The 16046-nt window shown below is 32.2% G+C and overlaps 2 protein-coding genes across 3 annotated transcripts; one reads left to right on the top strand and one right to left on the bottom strand.

Annotated features, from left to right (window-relative positions):
• Positions 1-2614: 2614 nt before the first annotated feature.
• Positions 2615-6325, bottom strand: LOC105139447 (nucleolar protein 56-like). 2 transcript variants are annotated; one of them, XM_011045879.1, is made up of 8 exons: positions 5940-6325; positions 5073-5287; positions 4796-4953; positions 4513-4700; positions 4174-4426; positions 3795-3943; positions 3571-3705; positions 2615-3296 (listed from the first exon to the last, which is right to left on the bottom strand). In XM_011045879.1, exons 1-8 carry the CDS (start codon positions 6142-6144, stop codon positions 2956-2958), a joined length of 1644 nt encoding a protein of 547 aa, XP_011044181.1. In that variant the 5' UTR covers positions 6145-6325; the 3' UTR covers positions 2615-2955. The 2 variants fall into 2 exon arrangements, with proteins under 2 accessions (XP_011044181.1, XP_011044182.1); XM_011045880.1 differs by lacking the exon at positions 5940-6325 and adding an exon at positions 5454-5506 and having other exon boundaries at positions 5073-5322.
• Positions 6326-8241: 1916 nt separating this feature from the next.
• Positions 8242-14083, top strand: LEW3 (UDP-Glycosyltransferase superfamily protein). Its single transcript, XM_011045878.1, is given in 8 exon segments — positions 8242-8674; positions 8846-9132; positions 11345-11531; positions 11609-11677; positions 11795-11988; positions 12838-12947; positions 13130-13605; positions 13846-14083. Coding segments are annotated over 7 exon segments (1401 nt in total). The 5' UTR covers positions 8242-8365; the 3' UTR covers positions 13375-13605; positions 13846-14083.
• Positions 14084-16046: the final 1963 nt, after the last annotated feature.

The raw sequence follows: 16046 nt of genomic DNA, 5'->3' as shown, positions 1-16046 counted from the left end.
TTGCCATTATTTTCTTACTCTAGCAGGGAGAGAGCAGGGGGTTTTTTTTTGGCTTTTAATTTTAATGAAACAGAGAGGAGGGAGAACCGGGCGAGAAGGATTTGCTTATAGCCAGACGTTTGCGGGTGCGGGTGCGGGTGCCCGTGAGGGTGAGGGTGCGCGTGCGGGTGCGGGTGTGAAAGCGTGAAAGGTAGGTAACCGTTCGGACCTTCCAATGCTTCAAATTCAAGCAGTTCTGGTCTGAGCTTACCACCACCTTAATTACTCTTATACCCCTTCAAGAAAAAGAAAAAAACCCCTCAATTTAGTCCTTTAATATATTACCTCATGAGTTTCAAGCATTTTGATTATATTAATTTTGCCTAATTAATATAAATTTTATTTTCATTAAATATTCATGATCACAATTAAAAAAAATACATGTTAGGTTTATATATAGTAATTAAAGAAATCATTACTAATATTGCCATAAAAAGCTATAATTTTATTTGAAAATAAAAGGCAAAATTGAATGACATTTAATAAAATATAATTTTAATCATTGTATTTAACCTCACCTAATAGAAAGCAACCTAGGTGTGTGGGGCCTAACAACCCCCTAATATGATGAATAATATGTTGCAAACTATTTTTAAATAAAATGGATAACACGTTATATTCTAATAAAGATTTCAATTCCCAGTTTTAGATTTGAAAATTTGAAAATTTATTTTTAACTTTTCTTAATAAAATAAAAGTTTCAAAACACTTGAATGATATTTTTTTTGATAAAAAAAACCTAATGACAAAAAAATTTTTTTTTCTTTCTTTTTGTTGCATGGATATGGTTAACTAGAAATGTTTTTTTCCTCAAACTCATAAGCTGATATATATATATATATATATATAAAGTAAATTTGGAAGATCTAAACATAAAATTTTAAAATTAAAAGGAATAAAATTGCAAAATTCATGTTTTTTTTCTTTGTTTTTATTTTTTTATTTTCTTTAATTGTTTTTTATTACAAATGTAAATTTTATTACATTACCTCTAATTATATTTTGAAATTAGATCAAATACATTGAATTTTAAAAATTATATACAAAGAAGAAATCTTGAAACATAAAATGTCATGTTATATCACAAACATGACATGAAATGATAAAATTATAAAAAATAAAGTTTAATGATCAAAACTTTTTTAAAAAAATTGTTCAATGCACAATGAACTATCACGAAATTTTATTTGTGTATAGTAAAATCATATCAATTATTTAATGTAGTTTTTTTTAGGAAAAAAACATGTGTAAGTAGGGGGGGGAATATAATTCATGATCCATAAACAATAACAAAATATCTCCACCCAATATTTTACTTTTTTTATTTATATTTATCAATTTTTATAGAATAAATACTAATTACAGCTTAATTAACATAAAATATCTTTGAATCATCATTGTCTTTCCAACTTTTGCAATCAAATCAATTCTCTCTCTCTCTCTCTCTCTCTCTCAAATACTCTTCTATTCATCTCATATTCAATATCATCTCCTAAATTTTGCAATCAAATCAATTTTTTATTGAAAAAATAAATTCTTCTTCTTCTTTTTGCTTCTCAAGAATTCTAGAACAATATTGTATAAATTGATTTTTTTATCAAGAGTTATTTTTTTAAAAATATTTTAATATAATATCTTTGATTCTCATTAGTTACCGCTAGTCAATATTAATTTTTCAAGTTAACTTTGAATGCCAATAAGGCACTGCCATTCTATATTAATTGATAAATAAAAAAATGAACGCCAACTTAAACTTAAACGGAAAGTTAGTTTTTCTAGTAAAAAATAAAAGATAGATAGGTATAAATAAAAATATATTGCCTCGTCTGTCCCTTTAGTTTTATGCATTTTATTTTGTTTATTTTGGAGTTTTACTATGGTGGCTATGTAGATATAAGTATCAATTTATAAATAAATCATGTACATACAATTGATCCATCTTAATTTTTTTTAAATAGTTAAACTAAATAGTTTTTTAAAAAATGGGATGGATGATATTAATTTAAAATTAAATCTAAAAACAAAGTTGATCAAAATAAAAAACGGGAGCAGGCACTTTTGAGACTTGATTGAGATCTATTTTTATATAATTTTATAGTAATTAAAATATATATTCATAAAAGTTCCAATTATATTTATTCTCGAGTAAAAAGATATTTTTCTGTTCAAATTTTGTTTTTGTATTCATACATTTTTTTTCTTTTTAGATTTCTTTCAAATATGGTTATTAAGATAATATTGGAAAAATTGTATGTTTATGCCATAACATTTAAATAAAATAATAGTTTTTACAGTAATATTAGTAATGGTTTTATTAATAACTATATATGAATCTAATATGCAAAAAATTCAAAAACATTTTGCTAAGAAGCATGCCGCGAAAATAAAATATTTATTTTTTTATCTTTAATTTTTTATATAATTTTTCACATTTATCATTCTCTTATTCTTTTTTATATAGTTAGGTAAAAAATATTGACATGATTTTTTTATTTTGTTTTAAACATGGACTACTTGTTATGTTATCCACTGATTTTTTTATATAAAAAAAATAATCAAGATCTATGTTTTTAGACACCAAAAATTCAATTCTCAACATTGTTTCACCTATGGTAAAAACTTCAAGGTAAGCATGGAGTTGATAAGCCCTCTCAGCTCAATACTATTGAAATATATCTCCAAGGCCGCAACACAGTGGCTGGTCATGGATATCATCATCCTACAACAACAATACAATCTTCAAAGGACTAAAAACCAATATGATCCGGATTAGTAAACACAACCAAAACTAGGGCTATAATTCCATATTTCTTGAAATTCAAGACTTGATCTCAACACAATTTGAGGAGAGATCACTGAAAAATGGGCCACTTCCAGACAACTGCAACTTATCATAAACTGTCAGCAAGCTCACTACTATTCACCTTTTGACTTCTTTTTTTTCTTTTTCATGCCACTAGCATCTTGCAGCTCCTCGTCTTTACTCTTCTTCTTTTTCTGCTTCTTGGCAGTACCATCCTGCTCATCGGCATCAACCCTGTCAGTACCATTTGACTTCTCGACAGCCTGCTCCTGATCCAATTTTCTCTTCTCCTTTTTCCTTTTCTTCTCTGATTTGGCATCCCCTGCAGCACCTCCATTTACCGTTGGTTTGTCCTCAGCCTCACCATTCTCTGCAGTGTCAGATTTTGATTTCTTTTTCTTGCTTTTCTTTGCTGAAGCAACAGCAGGTGCCTCTTCAACTTCCATAGCAGTATCTAGAGAATCCAAGACAACCAATTAAAAAAACAAATTAAAACGTTGGCATCTAGAACTGAAACTGTAAAAGCAAAACCAGCAAGAACATAATGAGTTAAACCAGCCGCTTTAAGAAAATCATCATGCAGGAAGACACAAGGGTTGCTCATCAAATAATGTTAGCACGTTAACAAAGCAACTGAAGATGCCAAAATATAACTTCCAACAGAAACTAAAAAATATTGAATGTGTAAAAAAGTTAAGAAACAACATCGATTTCACTCGGGTGCACACCTTTATTTTCAGCACTTCCAATTGCAGCTTTCATCACATCAATGTTTTTACGCGGTGCAACACCCTTGTCATAGAAATCCAATCTCTCTTCAACTTGTTCTCTTAGTTTCTCCCCAAAAACAGTTGTACCACTCTCTGCAACACAACAGGATGCAAAAATAAGTTAATTATAGAGTTGAGTGTTGGAAATAATTAAACAATTTATCAAGAAGTTTGAAATTTACCAGAAAAACAATCAATGCGAGATGCTATAGAACATTTATTTGCAAGATAGCGAGCCATGCGTCCCTTGTTGCGAGCAGATGCTCGACCAATAAAAGATGAATGGAAAATCAAACCATATTTTGGTGTGTTTCCTCGGGTTTTCAGTGCCCTAAAGAACAAAACAAAAAGGTTAACGTTTGGAACTCATGATATATATATCGAAGAATCTATCAGGGGAAGAACTTTAACAAAACAGGTAGAATAAAGATCTTCTAGAAGAGATACTCAATAAGACAAGAGTACCGGAGGGAGACAGTCTATAAATTGTATTTGGAATTCTGCAGGGCAGTAAAAAAAGACGTGTTCTCAGAATTATAGGATGCAGTGATGGAAAAACACCTGAATAGTGCCTTTTCTGCACCAAGGATCTGAAGGGTGGAAGAAGGGCACTTGGCCAGATTTGTGAGACTACCAGCATGAGAAATCAGACGAGCACCAACAATTTCACCAATCAAAGAAGCCAAATTAGGTGCAATATCATTCATTTTAGTAACTAGATACTCATGGAGCTTCTTCCTGTACTCAGAGAGGTCCATCACCCTCTGAGCAAATTGCTGGACATTAATCAAGTCAATGGGAGACAAATCTTGACCTGCAAAAGGGAAAGAAAAAATTGAGCGGTAAAGAAAGACAAGATTAGAATTTGGTCAACATAAGAAATACAAATAGAAATTCTACCCATTGATGCTTTGGCAGCTTCTACAACCTCCTTTGCTTTATCTTCATCTCCAAGTATGTCGGTTAGTTCTGGGAGTTTGTCTTCAGACAACTTGGACTTGTCATCAATGAACTTTGCAAGTTTGGCATAGATATAGTTGTCATTAACAATCTTCACTAATTCAGGGAAATGCCAAGAATACCATTCTCTGCGGTAAGTTAAAGTATTAAAGGAGCTGCAGCTAGGTAGATGCAAATTCCAAGTAATGCAGGCAACACGTTAGTGTAAAAATCAATCACAAACCTGACTCTCATTGCGAATGAATTGACATCCTTATCAAGAGTATCAAGAAGGAAGATTGCTTGAATAACCATATTGTCAACTCGGTTGACATTGAACTTCACTTTTGCTCTGCTGTAACTGTGTCCCAGACCAAGTTGGGCTTTCTCCAAGTCACCAGGCTGTAGAAAGGGATTGGAGAGGGAGAGAATAAATTTGCGAGAAACACATCTCATGGAAACAAATAAAAGGAAAACTTGAAAAGAAGAAAAGGAAAGCATGCGTCAGAAAAAATGCAAACCTTTAAATCCTTGATGAACCTTTCAAAATGTAACCTTACACCACGAAGAAGCTCATTTACGAACTCATTACTTTGGCAAGGAATTTTAGTCACCTCAAAGATATGTGACCCAATCTTGGGCTCAGCAACTCCCAGACTAAACTTTGCCTTCTTTCCCTCCTTCACTTTTGGAAGGTTAAGCTCCAAAAAGTTCCTCAGATCATCAGTCATGATCCCTGCATACAAAAACCAATAACAAACCAGGCATGAACTAACAACAAACATTTAGAGAGAGAACCAGAAAGCGCTAATCCCATCTCTAATACCTGCCGCTTTATATCTTGGATAACATAAAACGAGCAATTCATCCAACACAACAGCAGCAAAGTTAATTACTCTTACTAATGACCACCGAATAGGTCATTTTCTACGACAAGCATTGATTTCTTTCTTTAACAGAGTCTCGCCAACCCCCCCCAACCAACCAAGACAGACGGGACCTTCGCAGATGTTTAGCACACTATAAAGCCATAAAGAACTAAAAGGCAACCTTTTTAAAAAAAGCAAAGCAAGCACAACTAGCAGAAAGCATCTCTGTTCCTCAGCTCATAAAGCGTTAATTGACCACTAAAGCAACCGGACAAACAGCTGACAAAAGAATAATAAAGCCCATCAAAAAGCAGGGGCATGCATGACCAAGTTAATTACTACACTTCAAATAAATCAAAGGCATTAAACCTTTCTCATTGTTTTCAAGTTATTTTTAAACAACAAAACCCGTCAACGAAAAATCAGACAAACTGCAAATACTAATCACTGCAAGAAACCAATTGACACAGACAAAAAATTATGAACAAAGGGGTCTTTGGAAGAAAAAAAAAACTATACCTTCAGAAACAGAGTTACACTGATTGAGAGCATCTAAAGCAGACTCGAACGGGTGAAAAGCAGTGAGCTGCACTACCTTACCAAACCGGTTAAGATCCGAAACCGAGTTCCTAACAGCCTCGGTGTTTTGTCCAATTTCATCAAGACCATTAGCGAGGAAAAGACTGTATCCCGATGATGTCTCGTACAACAAAAACAAAGCCATTGTGGAGAGTAATGTGTGGTCGAGGTGGGGATGGCTTTGTGGCTAGTGCAGGGTTTTATATGTTTTAGGGTTTATGGCGAGGCATAGCTTAGCTGGATACATACAGGTGTTAGAGAGGAAAGGAGAAGAGTAGGAGAGGGAGAGGTTTTATAAAGGCGAATTAGGGTTGATGGTGGTGATGGGTCGGGCCTGATGAAAACGAGGTTACCTTAGGCGGTGTGGATTTTTGGCAGGATATTATTTGTTTTTAAATTTTTTATATTTTTTACAAATGGAAACAAATTAAAAATATAAATTTCTTTATGATGTCATTTTTTATAATTTCAAAAGTGACAAGATATGTTTTGAAAATGGTTGTTATTGTCAAAAAATAAATTTTAATAGAACAAAGATTTTTAAATCCAAAGTTTTGTCAATAATGACAATCTAATTAATAAAAAAAATGCAATTTTAAATATCAAAGCTAAATTGAAATGGTAGTAGCACCTTTTTTTTTAATTTATTCCTTCAAATTTTTTTTAATTATATCTTTTTATACCCAATTTAAAGCTTATTTTGTCAAAAAATTGATAAAGAAAAAAATAAATAAGAAGAGACCAGAGTGTAAAATAATAAAAACAAAAAACCTCATGGCTAGTGTAAAACTGGGGGAAAGCTTATTTTTGTCCTTAAATTTGTCTTTTCCTGTCTTCACAGTTCCTGTAATTTTATAAATTCAAATTTGGTTTCAAAATTTCATTTTTTTTTCCATTTCAAGCATTAAAAATAAAAGATAAGAGATAGTTGGTGGTTTACAATGAAATAAAAAAAAATCATTGTTTGGCCAAATTCGAGTAATTAAAAAAATTAATGTTGATATCAATAAATTTTATTTAATAATGAAAGTTTTATAAAAATTATTTTGAACCTTAAAGTTTGAAAAAATAAATAGAGTTAAAGAAAAAAACCAATTTAATTTTATATTTTTAAATTATTTTGATTAGCAATTTGGTTTGTTAATATTATAATAATATTTATTATGTATTTTCAAGTAAAAAGATATTGAAATATATATTTTTATTCTAAAAAAGTCATAGCCCTAATTTTTTTTATTATTATAGTGGTGGTTGAAATTTATACAATTAAAAATACATTATTTATTTTTTTCTAACAAAATTTGTCCATTAAAAAAAAACATGAGCTTTTTTAAAAGGTCTATACATGTTTGGCTATCTAGACTCGGTTTGAATACTTGATCTGGTTTTTTTTTATATATAGTATAATTAAATAAAACACATATTTTTTTGAAATAAATAATCTGTGTTTTCTTTCCACCATTTCTTCATAACTATATACAAAAATACAAATTCCACGTTGAAACATTTAGTTCGAAAAAAAGTGTCCTTGAATTTTAACAACCGTCACGTATTTTTAATGATAAATATTAAATATATTATCTCACCTCAAAATAATTATACATATAAAAAATAAAAATACTTCTATTTCTAATAAAGAATTTTTCATTCATGTCTAAATACAAAATATATGTAATAATAATATGTAACAACTCCATATATTCTCAAATAAAAAAAGACTAAAACATTAGTATAATTCCTAAGAAATAGGTTAATCCATTTTTATATGGATAAAATATATTTGTTGTCCTTCAAGTTTTAAAAATTATTTATATTTGCTTTTTTTAGTTGAATTTTGAGCATACGAGGCCTTGTATTTTAGTTATCGGTCATATATGCCCAGCTCTGGTCATGGCTAGTTTGAATTTGAATTTGTATTCTTTAAATAAAATTTTTATATCTTGAATAATAATATTTTTACTGTATATCCTATCCTTTATGCTTGTTCACACACTATATTTTTCAAAAACTATGAATATTTTTTAGAATTATTATTTTTTGTTTTTGTAATTATTTTAATGTAATAATATAAATTATAATTTTTTTAATGTAATAATATAAATAATATTTTTTTTAAAAAATTAAAATATATTTTTAAAAATAACCTCAAGCAAATGATTCCAAGCTGGCTCGACAAACTCTTTTAACAATAATAGAGACTCACTCTTTCAACAATAATAAAATATTTATTGTTGCTAAGTAAACAAGAATTTCAAGAGATAGGTTAAACAGCAGGCAGGGCGCGCACCCGACCGAACGAAAGAATACGCAACAAAAGTAAAAGAAAACCTTCATTGATCTTCTATTCATCAATACATTAATTGATAATGGAAAATACACTTCTCCTTGTAATTTTCTCCCTAGTTACTTCTCTATTAACCTTTATCTTAACAATCACGTCCCGCGAGATAATCAATGGCAGAAGGACCCGACAGAGGGCTGTGGGTTTCTTCCATCCATACACCAACGATGGTGGCGGTGGAGAAAGAGGGTTATGGTGTGCTGTGAAAGCAATTCAAGAAGAAAGTCCTGATCTTGACTGTGTTATTTACACGGGAGACCATGATTCCTCTTCAGAAAGCTTGATGTCTCGTGCCCTTGATCGATTTGGTGTCCAACTACTTACCCCTCCAAAGGTACCATCATCAAGTCTCTCAGGACCCATTATTCACTAGATGAAAACTTAATGTGGGTTGATTTTAATTTTTTCAATTTCTGTCTGTTTGATGTTACCCGTTGTTTATAAGATGATAACTTAACGTGGGCTGGTTTTAATTTTTGCTATTTTGTGTCATGGGATGCTGTAGGTGGTGCATTTGTATAAAAGGAAGTGGATTGAAGAAACTAGTTATCCTCGGTTTACTATGATTGGTCAAAGCTTTGGATCAGTTTACTTAGGTTGGGAGGCTTTGTGCAAGTTTACTCCTTTGTATTATTTTGATACTAGCGGATATGCTTTCACATACCCAGTTGCTCGATTGTTTGGTTGCAAAGTTATTTGTTACACACATTACCCTACGATCAGTTTGGATATGATTTCTCGTGTTCGTGATCGGAGCTCCATGTACAATAACGATGCTTCAATTGCCAGGAGGTGAGATTCTTTTGCAAATTAAAATTTTGATTGATTTATTTGTATGCCTGTTTAGATAATTCTTCCAAGGTTAGTTTAAAGCACTGTTTATATTTTTGGTGTAAGTGAGAGGCAGAGATTTGCTAACATTCTGCATTTCTATTTTCAATATCTTCATTGCTCGATCAAGGAATGCAAGTACATGGACGTTTAGTAGAAACCACTTTTGGGTATGATTTGATGTCAAATAATGATCTTATGGCTATGTATGGAATAAGTGCAAGAGAGGATGTTTCTAGTGACATGTTTTCTGAAGTGCTTGTTAGAAATATTGTTTCAGTGACAGGGAGGCAGAAAGACTTTTTCAGTGAAATGCCCATGCCAAGTGTGAATTCACGAACCCTTATGATCACTGGCTGTGGAAAGCATGGTCTAAGTAATGAGGCAATTCATCTCTTTGACAAATTGCTTTAGATAGCACCAAGCTTGCTGTTTACTTGGTTGTGTTTTTAGCATGTAGCCTTTCAGGATTAGTTGAAAAAGTCAAGAATACTTTTCAAGGTTATTTTGTGACCATAGGATCAATGTAAGACTAGAGCATTATGGATGCATGGTGGCCAAGCCGGGTGCTTAAATAAGAATCTCATTGAATCACACTTTGAAGCCGAATACAGGGATATGGAAGACATTGCTAAGCACTTGTAGAGTACATGGGGACTTGGAATTAGGGAGAGAATTAGGTGATATTTTTTTTTAGATTAGACAGTGATAGTCTTGTGAACCATGTGATGAGTCCAATTTTTATTAATGGAATGAATGTGAGAGAATAAGGGAATCGGTGTGGAGTAAGAGGTTAATGAAAGAGACAGGATGCAGAGATTGGCAACGAGGTCTGCCTTTTGTGACTTAGATTTGTGCAAATTAAATAGTGATCTGTGTTTGGATATTGCTTTGAGATCTGTCAAAATTTAGCTTTGGTTTGATGGCTTAGGGTGTAGACTGAACCACTATTTATCCACATTTATTGTTAAATGCTTGTTTAAAAGGCTTCCCCTGTACCTCCAAGTTAATTTTATCTCATCCAATATTTGTCTATTCTTGATTGATGCTTGCTGGAAGTTACACTGTGTGTGTTTGGGAAGAAAAGGAAACTAATTTTGGGAAAACTTACGTGTTTATTTAACTTAATGATCTTATGAAAAAAAAAACTCTTCAGTTAGATGTGGCTGCCACCAGTGGAAGCTCTTGTGTATAATGATTTTGTTTGAAGCTTAACAATGCAGAAGACAAGACCCACCTTCTTTGTATAGCTGCTGTTTTGATCTGGTAATTGTAGAATCATACTCACAATGTTGTTTCCAATGATATTCAACCAAATCCTCAATTGGCTGTCTATCTGGCACGAATTCATGTGCTGGAATACAAGCTTGTTGCAGAATCTTCTCCTAGCACTGGCTGTTCTGTCCCAAAGTATCATATAATATTTTAGCTATGAGGATTCTAGTTGGATTCCTCGAGCATATGGCAAGTTGAAGTGCAAAGTGGGTGCATCCTAGAATAGTTGTACAAAGTTTGGTGGTTTAGGTATTATCTTTTGAGATTTTGAAGATCACTTTCTTGCAAAAAAAATAAATAATAATCTGACCACTTATATGCTGCTTGTGAAAGTCTTGGAAGCTATGGTCATCAAGGAAGCTTCAAGTGGTTCAAGGTGTTACAGTTAGCTGAATTTGTGATAGAAACAGATTGTTAGGAGCGAATTTAGACGTTCTCAAGGGAGAACCTCTGGCTTTGGATATTGAGGTTATTTTGCATGGTGATTTACAGTTTCCGAGGAAGTTCAAGGAGCTTTCTTTCAATATATTCACAGAACTTGTAACAAGGATGCTAGCTTTTATGAAGTTTGCTTGTTTTTTGTCCAGGGAAGCTAGCTTTTGAGCATTTGATTACATTTCTGATTCTAGCTCTTTATGTATTCACAATGTTCTGTTGGAGGACATGACTGCACTCTTGTATCTTCTGGAAGCTTTTTTTCCTCAATGAATCTGTTAGCTGAATTCCCAGAGTAGGAAAAAAGGCAAATAAGGAAAGCTTTTCTCACAAAAAATATTTTTTATTGAAACAAAATAGAAAACTTATTGGCTCTATTGTTCTTTCAGATTTATGTCCATGCAACTTCATATGCATGTGTCCTTATTTTTATAAAGTCAAACAACTATTTCTCTTTTGGCAGTGGTTGGCTATCATGGTGCAAGATCGTCTACTATACACTGTTTAGTTGGATGTATGGATTTGTAGGCTCTTGTGCACACCTTGCAATGGTGAACTCTTCATGGACCCAGTCTCATATTGAAAAGCTTTGGAGAATTCCAAGTCGTATTAAGCGAGTGTATCCTCCTTGTGACACATCAGGACTTCAGGTTTGTGATATTGTGTCATTGCTCCTCTCATGTCAATATCACTTTACTTGGGTTCTAAAAAGTTGAAGTTCAAACAGGTGCTTCCTTTGGAAAGACCAGCAGAAACTCCGATATTTATTTCTGTGGCTCAGTTTCGTCCTGAGAAGGTGGGCATACTTACATAAACCTAGTGAGCACAAGGTGCTGCAGTTTTGGTGGCTCGTTCATGGGGCCTTTATAGGCATTCATTATTAGTCTTTTACCTCTTGTGTTTGATGTCTCAGGCCCATCCTCTTCAACTCGAGGCCTTTTCATTGGCCATCAGGAGGTTAGATGCAGACATGCCGAGACCTATACTCCAGTTTGTTGGTAGTTGCAGAAACAAATTTGATGAGGATAGGCTGCAGAAGTTGCAGGACAAAGCAGTTGAACTGAATGTAGATGGGGATGTACAATTCTACAAGAATGTGATGTATAGGTTGGTGCGAGCATTTTATAATCTGGATCCTTATTGCTCTCATTTTCTCTTATTGAAAGCTGAAGAGCTTGATATGTGTGTGCACGTGTGTGTATGTATATGTTGGCAAGCATGCACACACTCACCATCCGACTGTGTCTGTTTTGTATTTCTGCAAAAAAATTTCTTAAAAAAGAAAAACCACAGGAAGGATGTGATGTGGAGCATAGATTCCATACATGGAAGAAGATGATTAATCTATTCTTGTTCAGCTTGTTGATCAATTTGATATTTATTTTATTGGCTGGTAAAAGAATGCATTTTGTAGGGTTTTCTTTGCTTTTTGCTATTCATTCCTTGATTCTGACCATGCCAGTATTCTTGTATACTATCACCAACTTGATAGGAAATTTGATTTGGCTGTGGAATTGCAAGACGTGCCACTGCCTTATTATTATCCAACTCATCATTTTTTATGGAGATAGTGATGCTTTGGTCAAGAAAACTTGATGAGAGTCTTGGAAGGTGATGGAGGACAAAAGAAAAAGGAGGAAGCTGTGCTAGTTGATATAATGAATCGTTAAGTTTAAGACTTTTTTTCTTTGTAGTTAGTAATTTGTAGTTGGTTGCCCACCTAAGATTTCAGGTTGGTTTCAGTTTAGGTTTGTCCTGATAAAGGTATTCACTATTTCTTTCCCCTTTGGTGTTTGTATATCCTCTGTCTTTGGGTGTTTTTGGGGTATTTTTCTCATGAATTTGTCATTTATTTAGTTTCTTTTATTGCATTCAGTTTTTACCTGAAGAAATAGAAAGGGAAGAAAACCCTACTGTATGGATTTATATCAGCATTGTAACCCTGGCAATTTACAGGGACTTGGTGAGACTTTTGGGAGGTGCAGTAGCATGAATGCATTCTATGGTAGATGAACACTTTGGCATTAGTGTTGTGGAGTATATGGCTGCAGGCGCCATGCCAATTGGTGGGCATTTCAATTATCTTTTTGTTTAAATGTTGATACTTCTCCTTTCCATTAGAGAATGCTTTGCTTTTTCTGAGAGGAAATGAATGTTCAAATGATTTTTCAACGAATGACTGCATCTATTTATTTTGATTTAAAAAAGTGTTGGTTTACAGTGATGTTCTAGCTTTTCTCTCTTTCAGCTCATAATTCTGCTGGGCCAAAAATGGACATTGTTCTAGAAGAAGATGGGCAGCAAACAGGATTTCTTGCCCAGAATGTGGATGAGTATGCAGAAGCCATCCTCAAAGTTTTAAGGATGCCAGAAACTGAGAGACTCAAGATCGCTGCAGCTGCGAGGAAACGTGCAGGCAGATTTTCTGAGCAAAGATTTTATGAAGATTTAAAAGCTGCAATTCAACCCATATTAAACCATGTTTCCAGATGATGGATTAGCAACATTTATAGTATAGAACAGAGGAGCATTGGTAGTGTTAAATTAACTCTAATTTACAGCCACAGCCATCCATGCTTAACACTGGCCTTTGGCACTAACGGTGTAAAATCTTGGGATAGAAATCTGCATGGCAAACTCACCGGAGGAACGACATTTTCTGAAGGAAAATAAAATCTTTAGCCAGATTTTTGTCAGTACATGAGGACTTGCAAGTTCTTTCAGGTTTGATGTTTTCACATTGAACTTCGAAATATATTTTCAGGGCTATTCACTATTCTATAGGATATGTAGTGTTACTTCCAAATAGCATGGAATGGATCAGGGAATCCAAGTTTTTTCTCTCTCAACATTTAGATATCAATTGCTGGTTTTTTTCCTTCATATTTTGATTCTTTTGATGACTCAGTGTCTTTAATTGTTGATAACCTTATCGTTTCTAAGCTTTTGGTTCCTTTTACACAGATTCTAAGCCCATGGATGCAATTGCCGAGTTAGTGCTATGGAAAAAGATGAGCATCTTCATGTAGTCTATGACTGTTCATGTCTACGTGCATGATTTTTCTTCTTCTTCTTCTTCTTTAAATGCATGAATTTCTGTACTATTTCTTACAGTTTAAATTACTGTACTGATATAAATCATTGTCCTAACAAGTGTTAATCATGGAAAGGGGGTAGACTGGTCCCCCAAGTTACAATTTTTCAACCTCTGATCTGATTGCTGGGGTTTTTTTTTTGGCTAAAATATCAAAAGCTAGGGCAATTGGTCTTTACTCATAGCACCATTATGTGATTCAGTTGCCTGTATTATTCCATAAAGACATCATGATACTAACAAGTGGAACATGAAATGGTAGGCCCTTCTTTTGTGCCAGAATAAATGGTCTTGTCTGTGATTTATTCTTACCCTGTTTTAAAAAAAATGATTTTTGTTTTTTTCAAATTATTTTTTCATATTGTTTTGATATATTAATATTAAAAATATATCAAAAAAAATTATATATATATATATATATATATTTTAAAATAAAAAACAAGAAATCATTGTTTTAAATTTTGATTTCAAGATAAGTATTACTCTGCAATCTACCATAGTGACTAAAGGATGCTCTATCATCAAACCGAAGACCAAATTATTCTCTTTTTTTATCATATAATATAGTACTGTCATAAAACATAAAATAGCACAGAGCAAGTCTCTATTTTCAAAACCCAATAAATATGAAAATGACAACTTAAAAAAAAAAGAGAAAAAAGAAAAAGACAGCCAGCAATAACGAGAGAAGACTGTTGTTGCTGTTTTACATGCGTGAAAAAATCTGAAGTGATTAGGGTTTGTATGAAAGAGTGGTTTTGAGTGTTTTTTAAATAAATTTTTGTGTTAAAATATATGTTAAGTAATATTTTTTTAATATTTAAAAATTATTTTTAATATTAATATATTAAAATATTTGAAAATATAAAAAATATATTAGTTTAAAACAAAAAAATTAAAAAAATAATTTTTTTTTAAATACTTTTCAAACCTAAAAATATTTTTACAGATAGTTCAGTGAAGGAATGGTTCCATTAACGATCCTCCCACGATCACGATAATCATTAGAGAGTGTCAATTTCTTTCAAATTAAAAGATTTAATATCAATTTTTGTTTTTATCAAATGAGACAAAACCTTGATAAGCACAGCCGGAGATAAAATCCGACAAGGCTATGATTTTTCATTTATTACATCATAAATGCTGTGTACCTTGTTGAGCTAACTTCTTGTCTGTTCCGGTGCCGGTGGTGAACCATGCCCTCAAAATTAGGGTTCTGAATCGGGAGAGTGGGCTCAGTAATCAACAATTTATTTCAGATGTGATGGGGCAAGTCTCCAGTCCAGTCATTGCTGCTTTTAACAAGCTATCATTGCATGGCATGGCCTACTGGTTTTATACATGTGGGGTGGGGTATGGTTTTCAAACCATCTTTCTTCTTCGAGCTAGAAACTCGATTTCCATTATATATTTTTTATTTTAAAATATTTTAAAATAATATTTTTTATATATTAAAATAATAAAAATTATAAATTAATAAATTAATTTAAAACTAAAAATAATAGAAAATATAAAAACACAGTTAAATTACAATAACAAAAGGTTATCATCTTGAATGACATGACGATATATGATTAGTTGCTCATTCACTATGTGTGACAAAAAGGATAAAAATCAATGCAAGGTTGTTGCTGAGTCAATTAGTGAAGCAGCATTGCTTGCTATCAAGTTTACAAAAATAGATGGTAAAAAAATAACTTTTTTTAGTATTTTTAGATTCTTTTTATATATTGATATTAAAAATAAAATTTATAAATAAAAATATTTTAAAAAATAATTACCATTACAGTATTAAATGAAATTGAAATGACATGTTGGACAATATTTAGAACGATCTTTGAGAACTAGTATTAAATGAAATTGAAATGACATGTTGGACAATATTTAGAACGATCTTTGAGAACTAGTAGTTGTTTACGTTTGTTTGAAATGAAGGCCATTCTAGGCTTATTAATTTATTTAAAATTAAAATATATGTAAATTTATTCAGATAATCATATTAATTAAAAAATATATTTTTCTATGAACACAGATAATGCAAAGAAAAGCTGTCTTTGATTTGAAGCACCTT

The sequence above is a fragment of the Populus euphratica genome, unplaced genomic scaffold (genome assembly GCF_000495115.2).
Source record: "Populus euphratica unplaced genomic scaffold, PopEup_1.0 scaffold92.1, whole genome shotgun sequence".
NCBI classification, from domain to species: Eukaryota; Viridiplantae; Streptophyta; class Magnoliopsida; order Malpighiales; family Salicaceae; genus Populus; species Populus euphratica.
The sequence above is the reverse complement of the archived record's forward strand: the minus strand, read 5'-3'. Positions and strand labels throughout refer to the sequence as shown.

Coding starts and splice junctions, on each gene's coding strand:
- LOC105139447 (XM_011045879.1), bottom strand. CDS start 6,144: ATGGCTTTGTTTTTGTTGTACGAGACATCATCGGGATACAGTCTTTTC. Junction 5,288..5,939: donor GTGTAACTCTGTTTCTGAAG/GTATAGTTTTTT, acceptor TTTTGTATGCAG/GGATCATGACTGATGATCTG. Junction 4,701..4,795: donor TCATTCGCAATGAGAGTCAG/GTTTGTGATTGA, acceptor AACTTACCGCAG/AGAATGGTATTCTTGGCATT.